The sequence below is a fragment of the Schistocerca cancellata genome, chromosome 5 (genome assembly GCF_023864275.1).
Source record: "Schistocerca cancellata isolate TAMUIC-IGC-003103 chromosome 5, iqSchCanc2.1, whole genome shotgun sequence".
Taxonomy (NCBI): domain Eukaryota; kingdom Metazoa; phylum Arthropoda; class Insecta; order Orthoptera; family Acrididae; genus Schistocerca; species Schistocerca cancellata.
Window position 1 is genome coordinate 543921563 of NC_064630.1, and position 25056 is coordinate 543946618.

The window sequence follows — 25056 nt, forward strand, 5'->3', positions numbered from 1 at the left end:
TGCCTCAAAAAGTGTTAAACATGGACCAATTGGAGCTGATATGCCCTTGTTTTCTGTTGATTTGTCCAGCCTTTTGTAAAGCAACCTGCACTCTAATGTGGACTCTGAACAATGGTGCAACATGACTTTTTTTTTTTTTCAGTCGTAGGTGTTATCACAACTCTCAGCTTCCATACTGCTCTGGAAATTATCCTTGAACATATGCAACAGTACTCCATTCGTAACTCATCCCCTTAACTTCTTGTATCTCTATGAACCACTTTTGAAACCTCTTTAGTGTGGAAACTGTGTTACTGAATCGAAGGAAGCAAATTTGCAAGTAATTTAATGCATTTTGTGTTTTACCCCTACTTGCTCTGGTCCAATTCCTATATTCAGACCGGAATATATGAAAATAATATGTTACATTGACAGTTGTTATTGCAATAATGCTCTCATACTATTTGTCTTATGTTAAGCAATCAAACAACAGTTAAGTTTCTATCAATTTGTCTTTCTCTGGTATTGCTAAGAAAAATTTTCATGGTGCATATAAACGAAACTTTTGGAGTGATACAAGCTGAATTTTCACATATGCTATCATATGACAGTGTTCTTGTGCAAAGAATTAGTTGAGCAGTAGGACACACAACTAAACTACTCATCATTTTGTTTATGAGTCCATCTTACACTAGTTTCTTATAGTGATTCATGGTTTTTATATTGCTTTTCACTCTACCTACTTCCTTTAAAACTGACAAAACAGTGAGAGAGGCATTTAAGAGGATTACACTACACTGGGGTCAGATCTGTCAACTAAAAGAACCATACAGCAATTGTTCAAATGTGACTGCTACATCATGGTGCTCCAGTCAACATCCACCTGGCAATGACATTGCCCTCAATCCATCCCAAAGCACCTCAGCAATATTCTTCCTGGTAAATGGACCTTAACCTTTGGACTTATATCTGTGGGACACATACAAGTGTTAATTACATGGAGATTTGCAATGTAATCATGCTTCCTACGGTGTTATCCAGATTAATCGCACTTGAATGAGTGTAGCAGTTTATGTGCGTAGATGCTCCAAGTCCAATGGGAACCCTTAAAACATCTATTTCAGACCCCCTACAATGTCTCATCCACTGTAATTTACTCTTCAGTATGTTGCATGTAATGAATAAAATGTCCTCTCACACCAAAATCATGCACTGCCAGATGCTCAGCCATTAGATCTTATTTGTTTCTAATCCTCCCTGAGACTGGCATTGACAATTTTAGTCTTGATGAAACTACAATTGCATAAAGACAGAGAAAAAAATTATTGGCAGCAATAAATAATGGCACTAACAAAAGATTACATGGACCTCTGCTTCAGGTAGTTACTATTTTTGTATATCTTTCATGCTTGTGTTGGCAATTGCTGTGTGAAATAATGGCAACTTGAATGAGATACAGACCAATTAAACACAAGTATTTTGTGCTACTTGTATCTTTCAGAATTACACGATTCGGTGATATACTGGGACATATTACAGGAAATTAAGCTCTCTGGGGTATCTTTAATGAGCTGAGGAGAATGTACAAAGAATAAATAACAGGTGTAGCTCAATGTTTTTGAAATTATGATATATATTATATATGGACAGATATTTCAGCAATCTACTTCTCCAAACGCAAAAATAAAGCATGCTTACACTCTTTGGAATAAAATGGCAAATATCTCTCATAAAAGTTATATTCAAATTTTTCAATCTTGAATCCAAATTTCTGGTACAGAATCATTGCAGAATTTTTGGCAGACACGTGCAATGTCACATCTTTTTCTTGAGATGTCTGTAACAAAAAAAGAAAATAAGTTTGAGCTACAGAACAAGAAAGTGATGATAAAAACTACAGCAACTTTATCTATATGTAGTATTATGCCTAAAATAACTGGCAAAAGTAAAGCAGGCATCAAATCCTGATTTTCTAAGACTAAATATGTATCATAAAAATTTTATATTCAGCTTTCTTCTTCGCAGACACAAGTGGCAGCAGATAAAGGGCTGACTGTGTAAGGCATTTGATCTTAGATTAACACAGAAAATGACTTCATATCAAGCTTGACTTGAAACCTATGTTGTATAAATGTTAATCCCATATTATGTTACTGTGAAATAGGACCAACTTTGACTGACAAAAATTTGTATCAAAGTTGGGTTCAAACGTAATCATTAGTTTACAGTGTAGCGAGATAACAAAGCAACACTTTCCTTTTGTGCAAATATAGATTCAAATAAATTGTTATTAACATGTAAATATGTGACTATGCCACTCCCACACTGCTGACGCTTGAAATCTATTTTTCGATCTGTAGGGTTAGGTTAAGGAAATTATCAGCTATGAATGAACATAATCAATTTAGATAACTGACCTCACAAAAATTCTTGGAGATGTCTCTTAATTTATGTAATTTTTTTAAAGACCTTTCATAGACACTCAGTAACATAGTAAGCATGGAAAATTCAAAATATTTGCCATGATTAGTTAAGTATGTTAATTATGACAGCAGTCAATAATGACTGAACATCTCTTATAAAATGTTTCTGGGGGAATGTGTTGGTTGTTCAAGTCATACTCCTCAAGGGACAATTACTGTATTTGATAAAGTAATTTAAATAACACAATTCGTTTTATGTAAACTCAAACTTTATTATTCAAGCTATAAACCAGTTTCCACACAAATACAAAAATATTTTCTCAAAGTGAGATTCCAACCCTTTTCAAAAATGCACGTTTGGTATGACTAAGATTCCTGATTTCCGAATTCGTGGCCCCTATAGCCAAAGTTGTTCTTAGAATAAATAGTCAGTGATGACATCATAAATATGTAGAATAAGGTAACAAAAGTCACAATAAAAATTACAAGCTATAAATGTAGCATTACTTCCATAGGAACTTACAATTAGAGAACATATAGAAAACATTTGCGACACAGACAGTGTCCTGGGGGCACAGTGATTAATGCAACTGCCTTGTACGTTGAGGTGGCAGAAGTAATGGAATAGCGATATGTACATATATAGATGACAGTAGTATCATGTACACAAGGTATAAAAGAGCAGTGCATTAGCAGAGCTGTCCTTTTCACTTAAGTGATTCATATGAAAAAATTTCTGACATGATTATGACCACATGACGGAAATTAACGTACTATGAACGTGGAATGGTAATTGGAGATAGACGTATGGGACATCCATTTCAGAAATAGTTAGAGAATTCAACATTCTGAGGTCCACATTGTCAAAAGTGTGTGCCAAGAACACCACATTTCAGGCATTACCTCTCAACACATACAACACAGTGCCCGATGGACTTCACGTAACAACAGTGAGCAGTGGCATTATCATAGAGTTGTCAGTGCCAACAGACAAGCAACGCAACATGAAAAAACCACAGAAATCAATGTGCGATGTACAACAAACGTATCTGTTTGGGATAGTGTGGCAAAATTTGGCATCAACAAGCTATGGCAGCAAATGACCGATGCAAGTGCATTTGCTAACAGAATTAAATCACTTGCAATGTGTCTCCTGTGCTCGTTACCAAATCGATTGGACAATAGATGACTGGAAAACCGTGGCCTTGTCAGAGGAGTCCCCTGTTTCAGTTGGTAGGATCTGATGGTATGGTTCGAGTGTGGCACAGACCACAAGAAGCCATGGAGTAAAGTTGTCAACAAGGCGCTGTGAAACATAGTGGTGGCTCCATAATGGGTGGGCTGTGTTTACACGGGACAGACTAGGTCCTCTAGTCCAACTGTACAAATCATGGACTGGAAATGATTATGTTCCATTACTTGGATAACATTTGCAGCCATTAAAGGATTTCAATTTCCCAATCAACAATGGAATTTTTATGGTCGACAATGCGCCATGTCACTGGACCACAATTGTTCACGAGTGGTTTGAAGAACATTCTTGTCTTGACAATTCGAGCGAATGATTTGGCCACCCAGATGACCCAACATGAATCCCATTGGACATTTATGAGATGAGAGGTCAGTTCATGTACAAAATCCTGCACCGGCAAGTCCTTCACAGTGGACGGCTATAGAAGAAGCATGGCTCAATACTTCAGCAGTTGTTGGATCCACATGATGGGGCAAATTTATAAACAGTGTGTGCCTCCTAAGAGTCGTCAGAGCAGATATTCACAATTTTGTTTTTGCTATATGTAGCAAGAGCCCCCCCCCCCCCCCTCCCCCCGCCAACCATGGACCTTGCCATTGGTGGGGAGCCTTGTGTGCCTCAGCAATACAGACAGCCATACTGTAGGTGCTACCATAATGGAGGGGTATCTGTGGAGAGGCCGGAGAAATGGAGAAATGTGTGGTTCCTGAAGAGGGGCATCAGCCTTTTCAGTAGTTGCAGGGACAACAATCTGCATGATTGACTGATCTGGCCTTGTAACATCAAGCAAAACAGCACTGCTGTGCTGGTACTGTGAACAGCTGAAAGCAAGGGGAAATTACAGCCGTATTTTTTCCTGAGGGCATGCAGCTTTACTGTATGGTTAAATGATGATGGTGTCCTCTTGGGTAAAATAGTCCCCCAGTCGGATCTCTGGGCAGGGGCCACTCGGGACGACGTCATTATGGAGAGAAACAAAACTGGCATTGGAATGTCAGGTTCCTTAATTGGGCAGGTAGGTTAGAAAATTTAAAAAGGGAAATGGATAGCTGCTGGTAAACCTTTCGGGATGTGAGATCATGGCCCAAGAAACTCTTCTGTTTCTGATGTTTCGTCCAGGACTGTGCTGGACATCCTCAGAGCCCCCCCCCCCCCCTCCTCTTTCCTATTAAAATTATCCTGATGCTTATAAATTTCAATGGTTTCTCTATATAGTCATGGATGATAATTTGATGTTGTAGATAAAATCTCTGTTTCAGAAAACTTCACTTTGTGGTTTGCTGACTGAAGAGCATGCTCTGCTACAGCTGATTTCTCTATTTTTCCTAGTCGGCAGACTTTTGTGCTCTTTTAGTCGTGTATTTACGCTCCTCTTGGTAGTTCCAATATAAACTTTACCACACGTACACACGTATATGGAATTTTGTATACACCAAATGCTGACAGAGTAAGGCATTTATCCTTCACAGATTGGAGTAGTTGACTTATTTTCTTTGTTGGTCTAAAGACCGGTCTGACGTCATGTTTCTATAAAATCTTACACATCTGATTTGTTACTTTTTTAATAAAAGGGAGAGAAACTATATTTTTCCATTGTCGTGGTTCGTCCTTGTCCTTCGGTCTTCTGTTCCTTGGTCATAAAATTCTCTTTATCTCTTTCCCTGAGTAGCCATTTTTCTCGAAGGCCTGCTTCAGATGTTTTATTTCAGCATCCAGGTGTTCCAATGTGCATATCTGTTCGGCTCTATCGACAAGACTTTTAATGACCCCTCTCTTTTGTTCTGGAAGGTGACTAGAGTTTTTATGCAAATATCTGTCAGTATGTGTTACTTTCCATAAAACTTTATATCCCAAACTTCCATCGGACCATCTCATAACTGAAACATCCAAGAAAGATATTCTGTTATCATTTTCCATTTCCATGGTAACTGGATTTCTGGATTAATTGTATTTAGGTGATCAAAGAATTCGTCCAAAGCCTTTCTACCATAGGACCAAACCATAAACGTGTCATTACAAACCAATACTAGCAACGCGGTTTCTTATTTGCTTTATCCAGAGCTGATTGTTCGAATTTCTCTATATAGAAATTAGCAATTGCAGGAGCTTTGCAGGACTTTTGCTACGCCATCTAGTTGCTCACAAGATTCATCGCCCCACTGGAACTGACTCAAAGTAAGGCAATGTCTAAAAAGAGCAGTCAAACATCCTGTGAAAATATCCGTTATGAAAATCATAACTTCGTTAACTGGAACTATAGTGAATAAGGACACTTTGTAAAAACTTACAAGAATATCTTCAGGAGCCAGAATTAGTCCTTCAAGTTTCTCGGCAAAATGACTAGAGTCTTTTATACATGAGTCAGTTTTCCCAGTATATGGTTGTAAACGAGTTGCCCACATATCTCGCTATTTTGTACGTGGGAGAATTGATGACACTAACTATGGGTCTCAAAGGAAAATCTATTTTATGAATTTTGTTTCCTTGGGGAGATTTCGTATACCTGCTTCTATACTCACGATAATATCTTCAACTGGTACTCTCATAGGTGTTATAGCATAGTTTCCTCCTTTTGTAAGGACAGAAATCTTGTCTTGAAATAACATTATCTCCGACTTGTTAACAACACTTTCAGACATAACTATATTGCTTGTGCTGCTACATTAGCTTGTAACATTCTGAACATTTCCTTGTGTCTATTAGTAGTCATTTCCATCGAGCTTCCATAGATGTAAACGTAAGGTAATGTATTTTATTCCACAGATCTATCTGTACCTTACTAGCAAGGAACAAATGCAGTTTCAGTACCTTACGGTCAACAGAATCCATTTCTCATCTTGTGTAATCTATCCTTTCTTGGAGTAGTGCTCTTTCTGTACAATCATAAATCCGATGACCCGAGCTGTCCGGAACATCCTCCTCAGCTTTAAAAAGTTTGGTATAGAAGATGAGTCTCTATAATGTAACAAGAAGGTTAACGTACAAATTAAATGTGCTCTCTTCTTACGTCTGACTGATTTTGAGAAATCCTCCCCATAGAGTCTTCCGAAAGAAGGCTTTCACAACCAGATGACATTATATTGGAACTACCAAGAGGAGTGTTAATTATTTTTTTAAGCGAGATGAAAATTTAATAGTCATGGGGAACTGGGAGTCAATAGTAGGAAAAGGAAGAGAAGGAAAAGTTGTAGGTGAATATGGAATGGGGGTAAGGAATGAAAGAGGAAGCCGCCTGGTAGAATTTTGCACAGAGCATAACTTAATTATTGCTAACACTTGGTTAAGAATCATGAAAGAAGGTTGTATATGTGGAAGAGATTGATTATATAATGGTAAGACAGAGATTTAGGAACCAGGTTTTAAATTATAAGACATTTCCAGGGACAGGTGTGGACTCTGGCCACAAATTATTGGTTATGAACAGTAGGTTAAAACTGAAGAAACTGCAGAAAGGTAGGAATTTAAGGAGATGGAACCTGGATAAATTGAAAGAACTAGAGGTTGTAGAGTGTTTCAGAGGGATCATTAGGGAACGACTGACGAGGACAGAGGAAAGAAATCCAGTATGAGAAGAATGGATAGTTGTGAGAGATGAAATAGTGAAGTCAGCAGAGGATCAAGTAGGTAAAAAGATGAAGGCTAATAGAAACCCTTGGGTAACACAAGAGATATTGAATTTAATTGATGAAAGGAGAAAATATAAAAATGCAGTAAATGAAGCAGGCAAAAAGGAATACAAAATTCTCAAAAATGAGATCGATAGGAAATGAAAAAGTGGGCATAGATAGAGGAGAAATGTACGGATGTAGAAGCATATATCACTAAGCGTGAGATAGATGCTTCCTACAGAAAAAGTAGAGAGACCTTTGGAGAAAAGAGAACCACCTGTATGAATATCAAGAGCTCAGATGGTAAACCACTAATGAGCAGAGGGAAAGCCGACAGGTGGAAGAAGTGTTAACTTCTGTACTAAGAAAGTGATAAACATAAGTAATAATCTCCTCATGTTTATTCGTTACCCATCTTTTTAAAGTTTCTCTTCGAAGCTTTTAGTAATTTTCTGCAAATGTGGAATGTGACTCCTATGCTACAGCTCACCTTTTTATTTATTTATTCTTTAAATCACTTTGTGCCTATCATATAAACATCACTGACTGGAGGTCAGTGTTTAGAAATGTGGGCACAGACATTAATGGAGTGTGACTTGGGCTGTGGTACAACTTTACCCTACATTGTCTCAGCAGGGTGCCCAGTGCAGAGGATCTCAGGTTCAAAACTCAGTCAGTTCCTTGCACATACACAAGTCACCATAATACTTCCTTCTCCACTGCGAATAGTGCAGTTTCACCCACATTATGTATTTGGTCAGCAGTAAACTTATGTTCGAGTATTTCCTCATATTTATCAAAGAACGCATTAACACGCTATCTATTAAAATACCTTCCTTTGTTTCACTAATATTACTTATGGAACTCTTAAGGACAAAGCTGGATGATCTTTCAAAAACCTGTAATACCAATTTACTTTATTGAAGTGAGGCGGTAGATGATATTTCTCAGCAAGTTGTTACACAAGTTTCCTTAATTCAGTAGTAGTTACTCCGAAGAAACCAGACTCTAAAATAATCATATGCTGTGCTAATTCATTTTCCACTTCTGCTGTCATATCATTACATCTTCCAAATTATGATATTTTATCTAAACCCTTCAAATTAAGATTACTTTGGTACTCCTATATGATATCTTCTACATGCTTCATTAACTCTAATTTCATCATGCCAATGTTTCAGCAAAGCTTCGTCTATATTCTCCTGCTTCCACTTATTGTGAACTCTCTTTGTCATATTGATCAGATGAAACACTTTTCAGTTGGTACGTTACTGCTATCAATGCCTAACTCATACCGCTACGATTAATAAATTCTCCATAGGTACGACAGGCAGCAAGACCCATCATTCCAAAAGAGATCTAAAGGTCTAACCTCAAAATTTCTACCACTTGATTATGCTTAAACAATATGCCATTTGCTGTCACAGATTATAAAAACAGAAAGCACAATAAATTTTCAAAACATAGTGTTGTTGCAATTATCTTTATGATCATCATAGTAGAAAAAGTAGCATCAATTGGAAATAAAACAAGAGTTCCACGAACTTTGAGCATTCTGGGCTACTGGTCTATGTGGTGAGCAACATTGTGCGAGTCTACGCGATGTGAATTATATTGTTTACTTTCAAATATGTACGTATTCCAGTGTATTTACTGATTATGACAAAGGAACGAATCCAATTTTGGAATTTTAATACCATTTAAGCTGAGGTTTCGCTTATACAAAAATAATGTGCAGCAGTTAGAACTAAGGTTGAGAAAACAGAATGAGAAAGTATTTGCTAAAACCAAGCACAAGAAACCAGCCACTGATTCCAATGTAGATGCTAATTTTAATATTACAATTTCATGCCTCAGGAAGCTTTCAAATGGTGGTTGGTGATTTGTTTAAGACAGATGCAGAAACAGCTTGCACTGCTGTCCACAAGGTATCGGCCTGCACTGCCTCACACAAGAAAGAATTCATCAAAATACCTATGGAAAAAATGACTTGAGAAAACCCAGTGCAACTTTTGTCAAATAGCGGTAGCATGTTTATCTGGTTAATTAAGCACTATTGACTGTACCATATCCCCATGAGATCAGGTTGTGGAAGTGCAGGGAGATTTAGGAATTGTCAAGGATAGGTTTCTTTAAATGTACAAGTAATCTCTGACGCTGCACTTAATCAGAGCATGTTAAAATGTATACAAAGCACCACATGTAGCTTCAGGACAAAAATCTGTAAAAAAAGGTCCAATATGAATAGAAAGTGAATTTAGCTTTGGGACAAAAATCTGTTTTTAAAAAAAGTCCAATATGAACAGAAAGTGAATTTACCAAGTGTCACAATGCAGTGGATTCAGAATTTATTATTGGCTGCGGCAGCAAATCTTTTTTATATCTCCTTTTTCTGTTTACATTCCTCCATCTTTATAACATGACACCTTCAATAACAAATATTGTGTATCTATAACATATGATTAGTGTCTGCATTTTAACTGTCTCATGATGATCTCTCCATCTCTAATTGAGATTAAAATCTGTAATTGAAAGGTGTCATGATGATCTCTCCATTGGCAAAAGATTCTGGAATAGTCCCCCATTCGGATCTCCACGAGGGGACTGCCAAAGGGGAGGTTACCATGAGAAGAAGACTGAATAATCAACAGAAAAATAACATTTTAAGAGTCAAGGCATGGAATGTCAGAAGCTTGAACGTGATAAGGGAACTAGAAAATCTGAAAAGGGAAATGTGAAGGCTCAGTCTAGATATAGTAGAGGTCAGTGACGTGAAGTGGAAAGAAGACAAGGATTTCTGGTCATATGAGTGTAGGGTAATATCAACAGCAAAAGAAAATGGTATAACGGGAGTAGGATTCATTATGAATAGAAAGGCAGGACAGTGTGTTACTGTGAACAGTTCGGTGATAGGGTTGTTCTTATTAGAATCAACGACAAATCAACATCGACAATGATAGTTCAGGTATACATGCCGATGTCGCAAGCTGAAGTTGAAGAGATTGAGAAAGTGTATGAGAATATTGAAAGGGTAATACAGTAAGTAAAGGGAGATGAAAATCTAACAGTCATGGGCGACTGGAATGCATTTGTAGGTGAAAGAGTAGAAGAAAAGATTACAAGATAATATGGGCTTGGGCAAGGAATAATAGAGGAGAAAGACTAATCAAGTTCTGTAACAAGTTTCAGCTAGTAATAGCAAATACTCTGTTCAAGAACCACAAGAGGAGGTGGTCTACTTGGAAAAGGCCGCATGGTCAGACAGATTCCAAAATCAGATACTGGATTGTAAGATGTACCCAGGGGCAGACATAGACTCAGATCCCAATATAGTAGTGATGAAGAGTAGGCTGAAGTTTAAGACATTAGTCAGAAAGAAACAATACGCAAAGAAGTGGGATACAGAAGTACTAAGGAATGACGAGATATGCTTGAAGTTCTCTAAGGCTATACATACAGCAATAAGGAATAGCTCAGTAGGCAGTACAGTTGAAGAGGAATTGACATCTCTAAAAAGGGCCATCACAGAAGTTGGGAAGGAAAACATAGGTACAAAGAGGGTAACTGCAAAGAAACCATGGGTAACAGAAGAAATACTTCAATTCATCGATGAATGGAGGAAGTACAAAAATGTTCCAGGAAACTAAGGAATACAGAAATACAAGTCGCTGAGGAATGCAATAAACAGGAAGTGCAGGGAAGCTCAGACAAAATGGCTGCAGGAAAAATGTGAAGGCATCGAAAAAGAAATGATTGTCGGAAGGATAGACTCAGCATACAGGAAAATCAAAACAACCTCCGGGCACATTAAAAGCAAGCATCATACCATTAACAGTGCAATGGGAATTCCACTGTTAAATGCAGAGGAGAGAGCAGATAGGTGGAAAGAATAAAAGCCTGTATGATGGGGAAGATTTATCTGATGTGATAGAAGAAGAAACAGGAGTCGATTTAGAAGAGAGGGGGGATCCAGTATTAGAATCAGAATTTAAAAGAGCTTTGGAGGACTTAAGGTCAAATAAGGCAGAAGGGAAAGATAACATTCCATCAGAATTTTTAAAAGCGTTGGGGGAAGTGGCAACAAAACAACTATTCACAAATGTATGAGTCTGGCGACATACCATCCAACTTTTGGAAAAGCATCATCCACACAATTCCAAAGACGGCAAGAGCTGACAAGTGTGAGAATTACTGTACAATCAGCTTAACAGCTCATGCATCCCAGTCGCTTACAAGAATAATATTCAGAAGAATGGAAAAGAAAATTGAGGAGGTGATGATCAGTTTGGCTTTAGGAAAGGTAAAGGCACGAGAAAGGCAATTCTGACTTTGCGGTTAATAATGGAAGCAAGACTAAAGAAAAATCAAGACACCTTCATAGGATTTGTCGACCTGGAAAAAGCGTTCAACAATGTAAAATGGTGCAAGATGTTCGAAATTCTGAGAAAAGTAGAGGTAAGCTACAGGGAGGGACAGGTCATATACAATATGTAAAACAGCCAAGAGGGAATGATAAGAGTGGATGACCAAGAATGAAGTGCTTGTATTAAAAAGGGTGTAAGACAAGGACGTACCCTTTCACCCGTGATGTTCACTCTGTACATCAAGGAAGCAATGGTGGAATAAAAGAAAGTTTCAGGAGTGGAATTAAAATTCAACATGAAAGGATATCAATGATACGATTCGCTGATGACATTGCTATCCTGAGTGAAAGTGAAGAATTACATGATCTGCTGACAAGGGCATTCCTGGCAAGAGAAGTCAACTAATATCAAATATTGGGCTTAATTTGAGGAAGAAATTTCTGATAATGTACGTCTGGAGTACAGCACTGTATGGTAGTGAAACATGTACTGTGGGAAAACTGGAACAGAAGAGAATCGAAGCATTTGAGATGTTGTGCTACACACAAATGTTGAAAATTAGGTGGACTGATAAGGTAAGGAATGAGGCGGTTCTGCACAGAATTGGAGAGGAAAGGAGTATGTGGAAAACACTGATAAGGAGAAGGGACAGGATGATAGGACATTTGTTAAGACATGAGGGAATGACTTCCATGGCACTAGAGGGAGCTGTAGAAGCAAAAACTGTAGAGGAAGACAGAGATTGGAATACATCCAGCAAATAATAGAGGACGTAGAAAGCAAGTGCAACTCTGAGATGAAGAGGTTAGCACAAGAGAGGAATTCGTGGCAGGCCGCATCAAACCAGTCAGAAGACTGATGACCAACTTGATGCTATATTTCAGTTAAAACCCCAATAATATTTGTTTATTTACTGGTTTCAGCTTATGTTAAAGGCTTCTTCACAATTTTTGGCCCCCCTATGGCTGGTGCTGGTGGCTTCTCGGTTTTCTCGTGTTACCACGATCGTACACAGTGACTGATGGCTGCAGAGCCACGGCTTAAATAATGTGCAATTCATGTGCCGGCTATGGATTACATCATCACCAGCCAATAGCAAACTCTTCACAAGAACTGTATGAAATTTGCATATTAAGTTCTCGTAGACCACATACGAGTACATAAGAAGTTAAATCATTTCAAGCATCAGGAAAGTAGTCATTTATGTTGAAATAAAATAAACAAACTTACAAAACAATAGAAGAAGCAGTGTAATCTATAGACATTGCTATGAAAGAGAAACACATCATTCTTATTAATGTTTTGTCGATAAATGAATAAACTAAGAGAGTGGTAATCATATGCACATACAGATATTACATAAGACATAATGACAGGTAAAATTACATTAAAAGGTGCAACCATTAAAATATTATCATGCCACTGGATATTTACTAGGCACTGCCCTTTGGTAAGAATTCAAAGTGACTCTGATGGCTAAGCAACGTGAACAATCGGAAGAAGTAGCAACTAGGCAATTAGTGAAATAGGTGTGTAGAATATGAGACACTGGAGACATACCGTAAGACTTTTGAAAATATATCATCCTCAAAATCCCAAAGATAGCAAAGGCAGATAAATTAAGGACTATGACACACACTCACCTAAACAGCTCAGGATGACATTCAGTTTGGCTTTCAGAACGGTAAAGGCACCAGAGGGACAGCTCTGGCATTGTGCCTGATAATGGAGGCAAGACTTAAGAAAAAAATCAAGGATCCTCCATAGGACTTGTCAGCCTAGACAAACTTTTTGTCAATGTAAAATGGTGCAAAATGTTTTCAATTCTTGAACCCGGATTTCCCGCTTATTGTGAGAGGTCGCCTTAATAACTTCGGCTATCTGTGCATGCTCTCCAAATGGCATATGATGATAACAACATTATTCTCAATTCCTTTTAGTCTCATTATCCATAGTACAAGAATTAATCATGTTGGCAAGCATTAGGTGATGAATGTAGTGGACTTGGCATAAGGATGTAGACAATTTGACATATGGAGGTTTGTATTGGCCCGGGGAGCATGCACAGATAACTGAAGTGGTTAAAGTGACTGTTCACAGTAAGTGGGAAATCCAAAATAGAGTCACAATCTGGGACAAATTATCACCTGTCACTATTAGGTAATACATCTATACCTAATGTAACTGACGTCAAATAATTTGCAGTCAGCGAATAAATTTTGAATTATTATGTACAGCTGTGAATAATCAAAAAGGTCTGTTTTTTCAGACAGGCAACTAAATAATATTTCCATCCCAAGAAACAGAATCTGAGCACTTATTCCACCTAATGAGTGACGGTTATCCTTTCTTCTTCTGTAGTGGTCAATCACAGGATTGGTTTGCAACAGCTACAATGGCAGCTTGTCTCCATTCTGTGCGTCTTTCAGCTTTTCTCTTCATTTCTTTATAGGTGTTACATCCCACATCTTTCACGATTTGATCCATGTACCTCCTCTTGGTCTTTTTCACTCGACATATCCCTCTATGATTGTGTTCAGGAGTCCTTTATGTAGATGGCCTGCAAATTGCACTCTTCTTTTAACAATGAAACTCCAGAAGCTTCTCTTCTCACCTGCTCACGGTTATCCTATTGAAAAATAATACTCCCTTTATCATTTGCTGATGTTGTTTCCAGTTTCCCCAGAAAAAGTTAGTTTTCCAATACTCAAGACACTGATTCACAAAAGCTAGCCTCAAAGTCCTACTGCTACGTTTCCACAAGATACAAACATCCCAATTTGAAATTCATATGGTAATCACTGGTGTTTTACACTGTTCTATGTTTTATTCTTTCAGATTTTTCATCACCAAACATTGTAAGCAATAGAAACTGCACTAACCAAATCATATGCCAGATGATTAGTCAAAAATTACTTCTGGTATTTTCTTCAGTGTGACTTGTACTTGGTTTGCCAATATCATGAAGTAGAATACATCACCTAAAATTATTCAGCTGATTCGTATCATCACTATTTTATATTATTTTTTATATTTCATGTTTCTCTGGCTATTTTAAATAATCAGAACACACTTACACTGGCCCCATCTTCAATTGTCATTTTGTTTTACATTTGAGGAGAAAACAGCCTGTGAGTTGCAGGAAATCTGCGTTTCTCAAGGATTTTTGGCACCTCACCAGGACACAGGATAGAACATGACACTGAATACTGTAAATACGACTGAAAAACATTCTCACATTAACAAAACACTAACTATGATGCATGTGAATTTATATGGCAGTTTCTGCAGTAATGAGAAAATAGATGGTATATGAGTATCAGAGCACTGGCTGAAGAGTAATGAGGTAGATTTCTTTATTCCTCAGTGATATGTTGTTGCAGATGTAATGCGTCAGGGAAATGGCAAAAATGGTGGGGCTGGTATATTTGTTACAGAGGATACAAGAGTCACAAAAATTGATGTTAGCAAATACTGTTCTAAAACGGATGGGGAATTCAGCTGTGTAAATCTTGTGGCTCTTAATCTAATTATTGTAAGTCTCTACAGATCTCAAAGTGGTGACAGAGATATTTATTTGAGAATTTTAAATTAATGATGAAAAGTTCTTAAAGTCTAAAACAAAAATTGGAAACAATAGAGCAAGTTGCTAAGTCATTTTTCAACCCCCTCAGAATGTTCAATCTATATTGCAGCAATAAGGAATGCCACACATGATGGAGCATGTTTACAGAACATCATTGGTAACCTTGAAAAGGATCTGTACACCATAAACATTATATACCAGTGTCAAACAAGAATAAGTAAAACTGAAACTGTTTTTGAGAACCTCATTAAAATTGATTTAACTTTGTGGTATACTTGTTCTCCTCTTATAAAAATCAATCGTAAAAGCAAAACTATGAAGAACAATGTTAAGTGGTACACAGATGAACTTACCAATATTAGGCAAAATATGATGTCTTTGTACCATATATATAAAACGTCTCCTAAATATGGAACTGAGCAGAACAATGAATTGCGCAAAAGCTTATGTTGAATGTAAGACAACGTACATAATTAAGCTTAGACTGGAAAAAAGAACAGTGTACGAAAGGTACATTGAAGCTGCTCCTAATTAATGCAAAGCTTTTTTTCATGATTCTGTAGGCGATATTAGGAACAAAATTAAAACTCCAAATACTAATGCAACTGATTTACTTAAACAACATTAACTTTGCAACTACAGATTTAAAAGGAGGACAATCACACCCACTGAGTTTAAAAAAGGGGTGTCATGGTTCTCAAACTCCAAGGGAATGAAGTACTCTTAGTTGTCCAATTACAAAATTGGAAACACAGTGCATATAATATTGAACTATTGGCCTTTCTTTTTAAGAGGTGTCGAGAGTCTGGCACATTTCCTACAATACTAAAAATATCAAAGGTTATTCCAGTGTACAAAATAGGGCACAAGCATAATCTCAAAATTACTGACCAGTTTCAGTAGTTCCTATTTTCTCTAAAATATTTGAATCTATTATCTATAACCAACTAAACAACTACTTTGAGTCACAAATCTACTTTCTAGTGGTCAATTTGGTTTCTGTAAGGGAAGAAATACTACCACTGATGTTTTCTCAATTGTGAATGAGTAATAACAACTTTTTAGAATAACAATTAAGCTTCACTTTTTTGTGTACTTTAAGTAAGCCATTTGATTGTCTTTCTTGTACCTTACTTGCTAATCTCAAATTCTATGATGTACAAGAGCTCTGCATCGGCAGTAATTGTACCACACCTAAACAACAGGAAACAGTTTGTCTCTGTCAGAAACAGGCACTCACTTCTCCAAGAAGTTAGAACAGGGGTCTCATAACGTTCTGTCCTTGGGACCTTCTTTTTTATAATTACTGTTGTGACTCGCCGATTATTCAAAGTGCCGCCGCGCAATTACGCACGTCCTCTACGTGCGGCGCTGTCTGCCAGCCAGGCAGCAGCTGCGCCACCTAAGCGGCCAGCTGAGCAGTGGCCGCTAGACTGAGACTCAGTGTTTAATCGAATGCCGACTTGTACACAGGTCAACTTACTCAGTGTCTTATATGTGTTGTTGTGTTGTCCGAAATATGTGTTAAATTTGAAGATATAAAAATTGGCGACTAGGTAGTGGATTTTTCCTTTTCACCGTTGACTCACAGGATTCCATGGCTACTGTCGAGCAGCTCTTGCAAAATCTCCTTGAACAGCAAGCGCTTCTAACAGCGGCGATTCGGGATTTCGTCGCGGCGTCCAATGCGGGGCGTTTCTCGTCGTTGGCTGTACCTCCTTTTCCACCTTACGACGAGACAGCGGAAGACTGGTCTGATTATGAAAAACGTCTTCGACAGCACTTCTTGGCATTTCATGTCACGGACGAACAACCATGTAAGTCTCTGTTCCTTTCCTGGATTTCACCTCAAATGTATCGGTTGTTGTCGCAATTGGCTCCTTTGAAGGATCCTATGTCTTTGTCCTTTGCTGAAATGTGCTCACTTCTGTCTGTCTATTTTCAAAAGCAAACGCATGTGGTAGCCTCTCGTGTTGTCTTTTATCATTGTCAAAAACAACCAAATCAGACCTATCGTGCTTGGGCTGCTGAACTTCATGGCCTCAGTCGAAAGTGTCAATTTGTTACTGACGTTCACAAAGAATCCTATGCCGATTCCATGGTACGGGATGCTATTATCCGGTCGGTGCCCGACAAAGAAGTTCGGCAACGTGCCCTTCAGTTGGCGAATCCGACTCTAGATGAAGTTCTCTCCACTGCGCAGTCTTTTGAAATTTCTCGCGCCGCTGGGACGCAAATAGAAGCGTGGGATGACGTCGGGGAAATACAACCTCTGTGCGCTGTTGACGACGCGTGCGGCGCGTCCCCGCCGGCCGACGTGTCCGCAGTGCGCTCCCACGCGCAGCCTCGGCCTACCCGTAAACAACCCACTAAGAAACTGCAGCAAAATCCCCGGCAACTTCCTTCATGTCCGCGGTGTTTTACGAAACATTCACGCGAGGATTGTCCCCAACGTTGGGCTGTGTGTCACAATTGCAAAAAGAAAGGTCATGTGTCTTCCGTTTGTAAATCCGACCACATACATGATGTTCATGAACATGACGCTGATTCTGATTCTGTGTTGTCTGTCAATTGCACTTCTTCCCTTTCAGGGAAGTTATTCCTCACTGTCCAAATCCTTGGTTGAGATGTTCACATGCAAGTGGATACCGGTTCTGCTGCCACTATAATTAATTCTCAGACGTATCTTCAGCTGGGTTCTCCACTCCTGTCCCCTGTCACTCGGCAATTACGGACGTACAATAAACAGAAGATTTCTCTCTTGGGACAGTTTAATGCTGAAGTATCTTACAAATCCGTCGTTCGCACTGTTCCCATATTTGTGGTCGACCAGAGCAATGCAGAAAATCTTTTTGGTTTCGATGCCTTTCGCGTTTTTGGGTTCTCCATAGATGACTCTGTCAATATTGTCTCTGACGCTATTCCTTATACTCAACTGGATTTCCTTGTCGACGACATTTTCGTCCCTTTTTTTCTCCTGGGTTAGGCCGTGCAACCGACTTTGAAGCTCATATCACGCTCAAACCCACTGCGCGGCCTAAGTTTTTTCGGGCTCGGCCCATTCCTGTGGCCCTTCGTGATCGGGTAAAACGGGAGTTGGATCGTCTCACTGCTTCAGGGGTCTTGCTTCCTGTCACTTCCAGTGAGTGGTCCTCTCCTGTCGTTGTAGTTGCTAAGCCCAATGGTGATATTCGTCTCTGTGGCGATTTCAATGCCACTGTAAATGCTCAATGCCTCATCGACACTTACTCTATGCCCCGTCCTGAAGGACTGTTCACTAAACTCGCTGGAGGACAGTATTTTTCTAAAATTGATCTGTTGGAAGCTTATCATCAACTTCCTCTCGACGCTGCTTCCCGGCAGTTTCTGGTCCTTAACACACCTTTCGACCTCTATCAATACCAACGCTTACCATTCGGGGTTGCTAGCGCCCCTGCTCTCTTTCAGCGATTCTTGAAACAATTATTGCTCCCTGTCCCGGGGTGTATCAATTACATGGACGACATTGTTGTCACTGGCTCCACCACTGAAGAACATCTTCAAAATCTCCGCACACTTTTTCATGTCTTACAGACTGCCGGTCTTAAGTGTAATCTTCAGAAATCACAATTTTTTCAGGCATCTATCACGTACTTGGGGTTTCAACTCTCTCGGGATGGTATTCGTCCGCTTCAACACACTGTTGCTGCGATCGATGCCCTTCCTCGCCCTACATCTGTTAAGGAACTGCAGGCTTTCTTGGGGAAAATAGCATACTATCACAAGTTTTTACCGTCTGCGGCGTCGGTGGCTCAGCCGTTGCATCGCCTGTTGCATAAAAACGTGCCTTTTCACTGGTCCGCGTCATGTGACGCGGCTTTCCGGAAATTAAAGACTATGCTGAAACAGGCCCCGTGCCTGGCTACTTATCGACCTGGCCAACATCTTGTTCTTGCCACAGACGCCTCTTAATACGGGGTCGGTGCAGTCCTTGCGCACCGTTTTTCTGACGGTTCGGAACAACCCATCGCTTATGCCTCCAAAACGCTCACGGATGCCCAACAAAAGCATTCTCAAATTGAGAAAGAAGCTTTGGCCATCATTTATGCTCTTCATAAGTTTGATGTTTTTCTCTATGGCTCAAAATTTCATTTTGTTACGGATCACAAACCGCTTGTTTCCTTGTTTCATCCATCAACATCACTTCCCGACAAGGCTGCACACCGCCTCCAGCGTTGGGCTCTTTACTTGTCCCGTTTCAATTATGAGATTCATTTCCGGCCAACGGCTCAACATGCGAATGCTGATGCTCTGTCTCGCCTTCCCATGGGTCCTGATCAGGCATTCGATAGGGACGAACTTTTGTGTTTCCACCTGGATGTTGCCGAGCAACGGGTTGTGGACGGGTTCCCCATCACTGGGGACAGGCTGGCGGCTGCTACGGGTTCTGACCCTACCCTCTCCCGGGTTTTACGCTGTATTCAGAAGGGTTGGCCAGATCGCCCGTCCGCTAAGACTTCTGATCCGTTGCGGAACTACTACACTTTGCGCTGCCGCCTCACGGCTAGGGATGGTGTTATCCTCCTCTCCACTGACAATGCTTCGCCGCGTGTTGTGGTACCTGCGTCTTTGCGTGCTTCGGTCTTGCGCCTCCTTCACCAGGGGCACTGGGGTGTGTCTCGCACAAAATCTCTGGCACGCCGTCATGTGTACTGGCCTGGCATCGACTCTGACATCGCACACATGGTCGCTGCCTGCGGCCCTTGTGCGTCACAGGCCGCTGCCCCGAAGTCATCTTTGTCACCGTGGCCTTCGCCTGAGAAGCCCTGGGAGCGCATTCATGCTGACTTTGCAGGACCCTTTATAGGTACTTATTGGCTCCTCGTAATTGACGCCTATTCTAACTTTCCTTTCATTGTCCGTTGCACGTCACCTACCACCGCGGCAACGACCAGTGCTCTCGCCCGCATTTTTTCTTTGGAGGGCCTCCCCTCTACTCTTGTTACTGATAATGGTCCGCAATTTGCCTCTTCCGACTTTGCGGATTTTTGTGCTCGTCATGGCGTTACGCATGTCACGGCCCCGCCGTTCCATCCACAATCCAACGGTGAGGCTGAACGACTGGTCCGCACATTTAAGGCTCAGATGCGGAAACTTCTGACTTCTTCTGCTGCTGATGATGCGCTTCTCCAGTTCCTGGCATCTTACCGTTTCACCCCCATGGGCGATCACAGCCCGGCTGAGCTCTTACATGGCCGACAGCCCCGCATGCTACTTCATCTTCTGCGACCTCCCACCTCATGGCCGCAGGTGCCTTCACTTTACCGCCGACGACCTCGTCTGGGTACGGGGATATGGCAGGCGGCCAAAATGGAGCCCGGGCCGCATCTTACGACACCGTGGCAGACGCCTGTATGAAATCCAGATGGACATGGGTGTTGCAATGCGTCATTCGGACCAGCTTCGGCCTCGGGTGCCAGCAACGCCACACCACCTTTGGCTCTACCTGATGCTCGGGATCTTGGCATCTCTCAATACTCACAACGCAGCCCTCTCACCGTCATCGCGATGCCAGCACCAGAACGGACGCCACCAGGAGACGTGCCCATGCAGGAACCGGAGGACCGTCCTCTGTCAGAGTACATCTACTCGCCTCCTCCTCCAACAGACGCCGACACATCGCCCATGTCTCCTGTCATATCAACTGGACTTGCCGCAACGGGCAGATTGATGCAGGGAGCCCCAGCAGATTCAACCCCTACGTCTCCTGTCACCTCGACCCGTTATCATCGGGGACACTTCCGTCCGTATGGGAAGCCGCCTCCTCGAGACTTTACGGCGAGTCAAACAACGCCTATGGACGTTAGCCATCTCCAGGACACCTCCATCAAGACCAGTGCAACAATTTCAAAGGGGGGAAAAGTGTTGTGACTCGCCGATTATTCAAAGTGCCGCCGCGCAATTACGCACGTCCTCTACGTGCGGCGCTGTCTGCCAGCCAGGCAGCAGCTGCGCCACCTAAGCGGCCAGCCGAGCAGCGGCCGCTAGACTGAGACTCAGTGTTTAATCGAATGCCGACTTGTACACAGGTCAACTTACTCAGTGTCTTATATGTGTTGTTGTGTTGTCCGAAATATGTGTTAAATTTGAAGATATAAAAATTACTGTCAATGATTTACCCCACTGTGTTCCCAACTCTGTTATTTGTAATGCCGACAACACAACTTTGCTAGCTCAGCATGAGAACACATTAGTTCTGCAAGATATGATGCAAGATGGAATGGCAGCGGCACTAAATTGATTCTAATCAAATACACTGCTTTACAACTCCGATAAAAACCAGCAAGTTATACTAGGATTGTCAAAAGAGAGAGAGGTGAAAGCAGTTAACATTCTCAGAACTCATGTAGAGTCTAAGTTAACCCAGGAAACACAATCAACCACACCTGTACAAAAAATAAATTTAAATATAGCTAGGCAGAGGCTGGCAAGAACAGAGAATTCCCATCTAATCAATAGCTGAAGAATATTTAATGAACTTCCATTTTCTTCTCTGTCAGCTCACATAACTAGCTTCAGAAGCAAGCTATTAAACTGGTTACTTGTTAATCCTTTTTATGATATAACAGAAGTCATGAATATAAAATCAATTGACAATTTTTAAGGTTTTCATTGTGTGACATCACTGATTAACGGTTTATTATTTTAGTGTTTATCCTATCACTTCTAGGTTCGATTTTGATTATGTAATAGGCTTGTTTAGTTTTAAGGTACTATTGAAGGAAAATGTAATATGCTATCAATGTAAAATGCTTATTCCGCCTCAGTTGGTCAATGGTAAATTAAGAATCTGAATCTAAATACATGAAGTACAGATGACAGTGATTTGAAATCACAGACTAACAGAGCAAAAATGCTGCAACAGAATTTGTACATCACTTGTTCCTCTGTGAACAATAAATCAAAACATCTTACACCAGTGCTTAAATGTGGCAACATATAAGCTTGTAATAATGAATACATACACACCTGTATTAAATGATATAACATAAATGTTGCAATCCCAGCTTTTCTCCATTCCGGTCTTGTAAAAATGAATGAAATATATGCCTCAATATTAGATACATCTGGCACCATTATCGCAAAACCTACTATAAGCTTCTTGTAAAGCACAACACAGGTGAATTCTGGATAATGTAGACATTCAGAAACTGTGAAATGAAATTGGATCATAATTAATACACCAAGAGACACAGAGAACATACATATTTCGAAGATAATTTTTTTCACTCCTCTCATAAAACGGTAGTTACCATTCAGAATTAAGATACACATTCAACATTCATTCAGAGATTTCAGCATGGAATGAGCTCATTACTTTTCTAAATGTGAAAGGCAGTGTCAGTGAAAGTGACAGTGGGAAACTGAAAAGTTTTTGCAAATCCATACTATGTACGAAGGGCAGTCAAATGAAAACGAGACAGACTATATAACAAGCACGTCATGGCCGACTTCAATATTGAAGATAAGAAACAAGACTGGTCAAGTCTAATGCAGTTTTTGGCTGCAAAGGGAGTGCCAGGACGTGAAATTCATGCCCAAATGTCCGCTGTTTATGGCGAACACAGTATGTCACGTGTACGTGTGTTTGCTTGGAATAAATGATTTCGAGAAGGTCTGGTGTCACTGAAAGAATACAACCACTAGGACAGGCCCATTTCGTCATTACCCCTTCTGTTAAAGATGCAATGGCAACTGCCATCAGAAATGACTGACAGTGGAAGATTGAAGACATCTGGCTTATTTTGGGCATTAGTCATGGGATTGCTCATGCCATCATGACAGAGCATCTGAAGTTCCAGAAAATCTGTGCCCCACAGTCTGACGGAGGAGTATAAGTTGAATAAAATGTCAACATCATTCCAGCACCTGGAACGGTATCATAATGAAGGATATTGTTTTGTGGCCAATACTGTCACAGGATATGAAATATGGCGTCATCAATTTGAGCCAGTGAGCAGGAGTCAAAGCCAACAATGGAAGCACACAGATTAACCCCCACCAAAAAAAATAAAAAATCATGCACGACAGCTCTGGAAAAATCATGATGACATTTTTCTTTGACCTCAAGGGCCCACTGCTAACTGACTTTCTGGAACAGGGTGCCACATTTAACACACAGCAGTATGCGGACATTCTGCAAAAACTGAAGTGCACTGTCAAGTCCAAACACTCAGGAATGCTGAGGGACAGAATCAGTTTTTATGTTGCAGGATAATGCCTGCCCACGTGCTGCCAAGGTTGTTTCTATTACACTGCAGAAGTTTCACTGGCAACCCCCAATGCATCTCTCACACAGTCTCAATCTCTCCCTGTATGATATCCATATTTTTGAAGTGCTGAAGAAAGACTTGTGACCATCAATTTGCTTCGCATGAAGACCTGCACACCTTGGTACACTCTTTGTTCCATTGGCAACTGTAAACATTTTTCCATTAAGGCACTGACCATCCTGTCTCTCAGTGGGACAAATGTATTAACAGTTACAGTTACTACTTTTGAAATAATAAACAGTTTACTTACTTTTTACTCATCTGTCTCATTTGCATTTGACTGTCCCTTACATGTAAAAGCTGTATGTGTTCAGTGGCAATAAGGGCAGGGTAGTAGGAGTACTTTTGACACACTATTTTGGTGTGTGTGTGTGTGTGTGTGTGTGTGTGTGTGTGTGTGTGTGTGTGTTTTTGTTTGTTTTTGCAGAACAGCATCATACATCCTTATTATTATGCACATATTGTTCGTGGAGGTGGTATCCTTCACCAGTGGAGTTGTATTCAATATTCACAACTGTCATATTTGGGTAGAAGAGAATACCCACGCCACCTACAACCAAGATTATTGAAGACTGTTTACAATAAATTTATGGGTTACCACAGTATAAGATAACTTGATTGGATGACTGCATGCCTCCTCTTTAACTTCTCCTTAGTGATAACCATATGAAGTGTTGTTGGAATTAGTGGACAACATGCCACTTGCAGTCCATTGATGTATGTGATTCCAGCATGATGAGGCATGAGGCACTCACTTCCTTTGTTGCATCTGACATAAGTCATTGGATGAAGTTTCCATGCATGGGTTCCTTTCCTCACACTCCCCCCCCCCTCTCCCCTTCCACAACCCTTCAAAGTTTGACAGAAATGTTTTGTTACAAAGAAATCATTAAATGATTGAACACATGTGGCATACGAGGAGCTATGTGTACAGTGGAGCAACAAATTGAAGAGGCTTTGAATGTGTGTCCCAGGAAAGATATTCCAGATAATTCCTACCAAAGTAAAGATTGTAATCATACTGTCATTTTGACATAGCCTTCTCTTTCAATGCTTTGCATTACATGGCCACAGAGTTGAGTGAAGCTGAGCATTACCACCGCATTGTTCCATTTGTCCCTAACTATGCGCCGGCAATCTGAGTCAGTGAGTCAGTATATATGTTGTGCAGATGGACAACCATATCATACAAGCACCACAGCATTAAGTAAAAGTACGAGTTTTCATCTAGGAAAAGTGTACTCACACAATATCTGGTGAAAAGACAGTGGATGCTAATAGAAGAACTATATACCCACTAGTGATACTGTCAGGTCAATAACAGCAGGAACACTGAAATATTTTTGTAATATGATGAAGCAAAAAGGAAATGAGCATTCAACCACACCAGGACTGAATTAGAGACAGTATGATTTTGGTACTAAAAATGGAACCTTGTGTACCTACCATCGAATATATGAGGTCTGTGATCACACAACGGTCTGACAACAAATTTCAGAATCATCCTATTTATTATGCATATGATGTCTAGT

At 40.2% G+C, this 25056-nt stretch overlaps 1 protein-coding gene across 2 annotated transcripts in view; it reads right to left on the reverse strand.

Moving 5' to 3' along the window:
- Positions 1 to 1600: 1600 nt before the first annotated feature.
- The window catches only part of LOC126188207 (cysteine-rich protein 2-binding protein), a 183931-nt gene continuing 160475 nt past the window's right edge, over positions 1601 to 25056 (reverse strand). The window contains exons 10-11 of one of the 2 annotated variants that reach the window (XM_049929758.1): positions 22221 to 22402; positions 1601 to 1816 (exon numbers count right to left, since the gene is read on the reverse strand). In XM_049929758.1, the coding sequence (XP_049785715.1) occupies positions 1643 to 1816; positions 22221 to 22402 (356 nt within the window). In that variant the 3' untranslated portion in view covers positions 1601 to 1642. The remainder of the gene's footprint in view (positions 1817 to 22220; positions 22403 to 25056) is intronic. The other variant, XM_049929757.1, reaches the window with a different exon arrangement.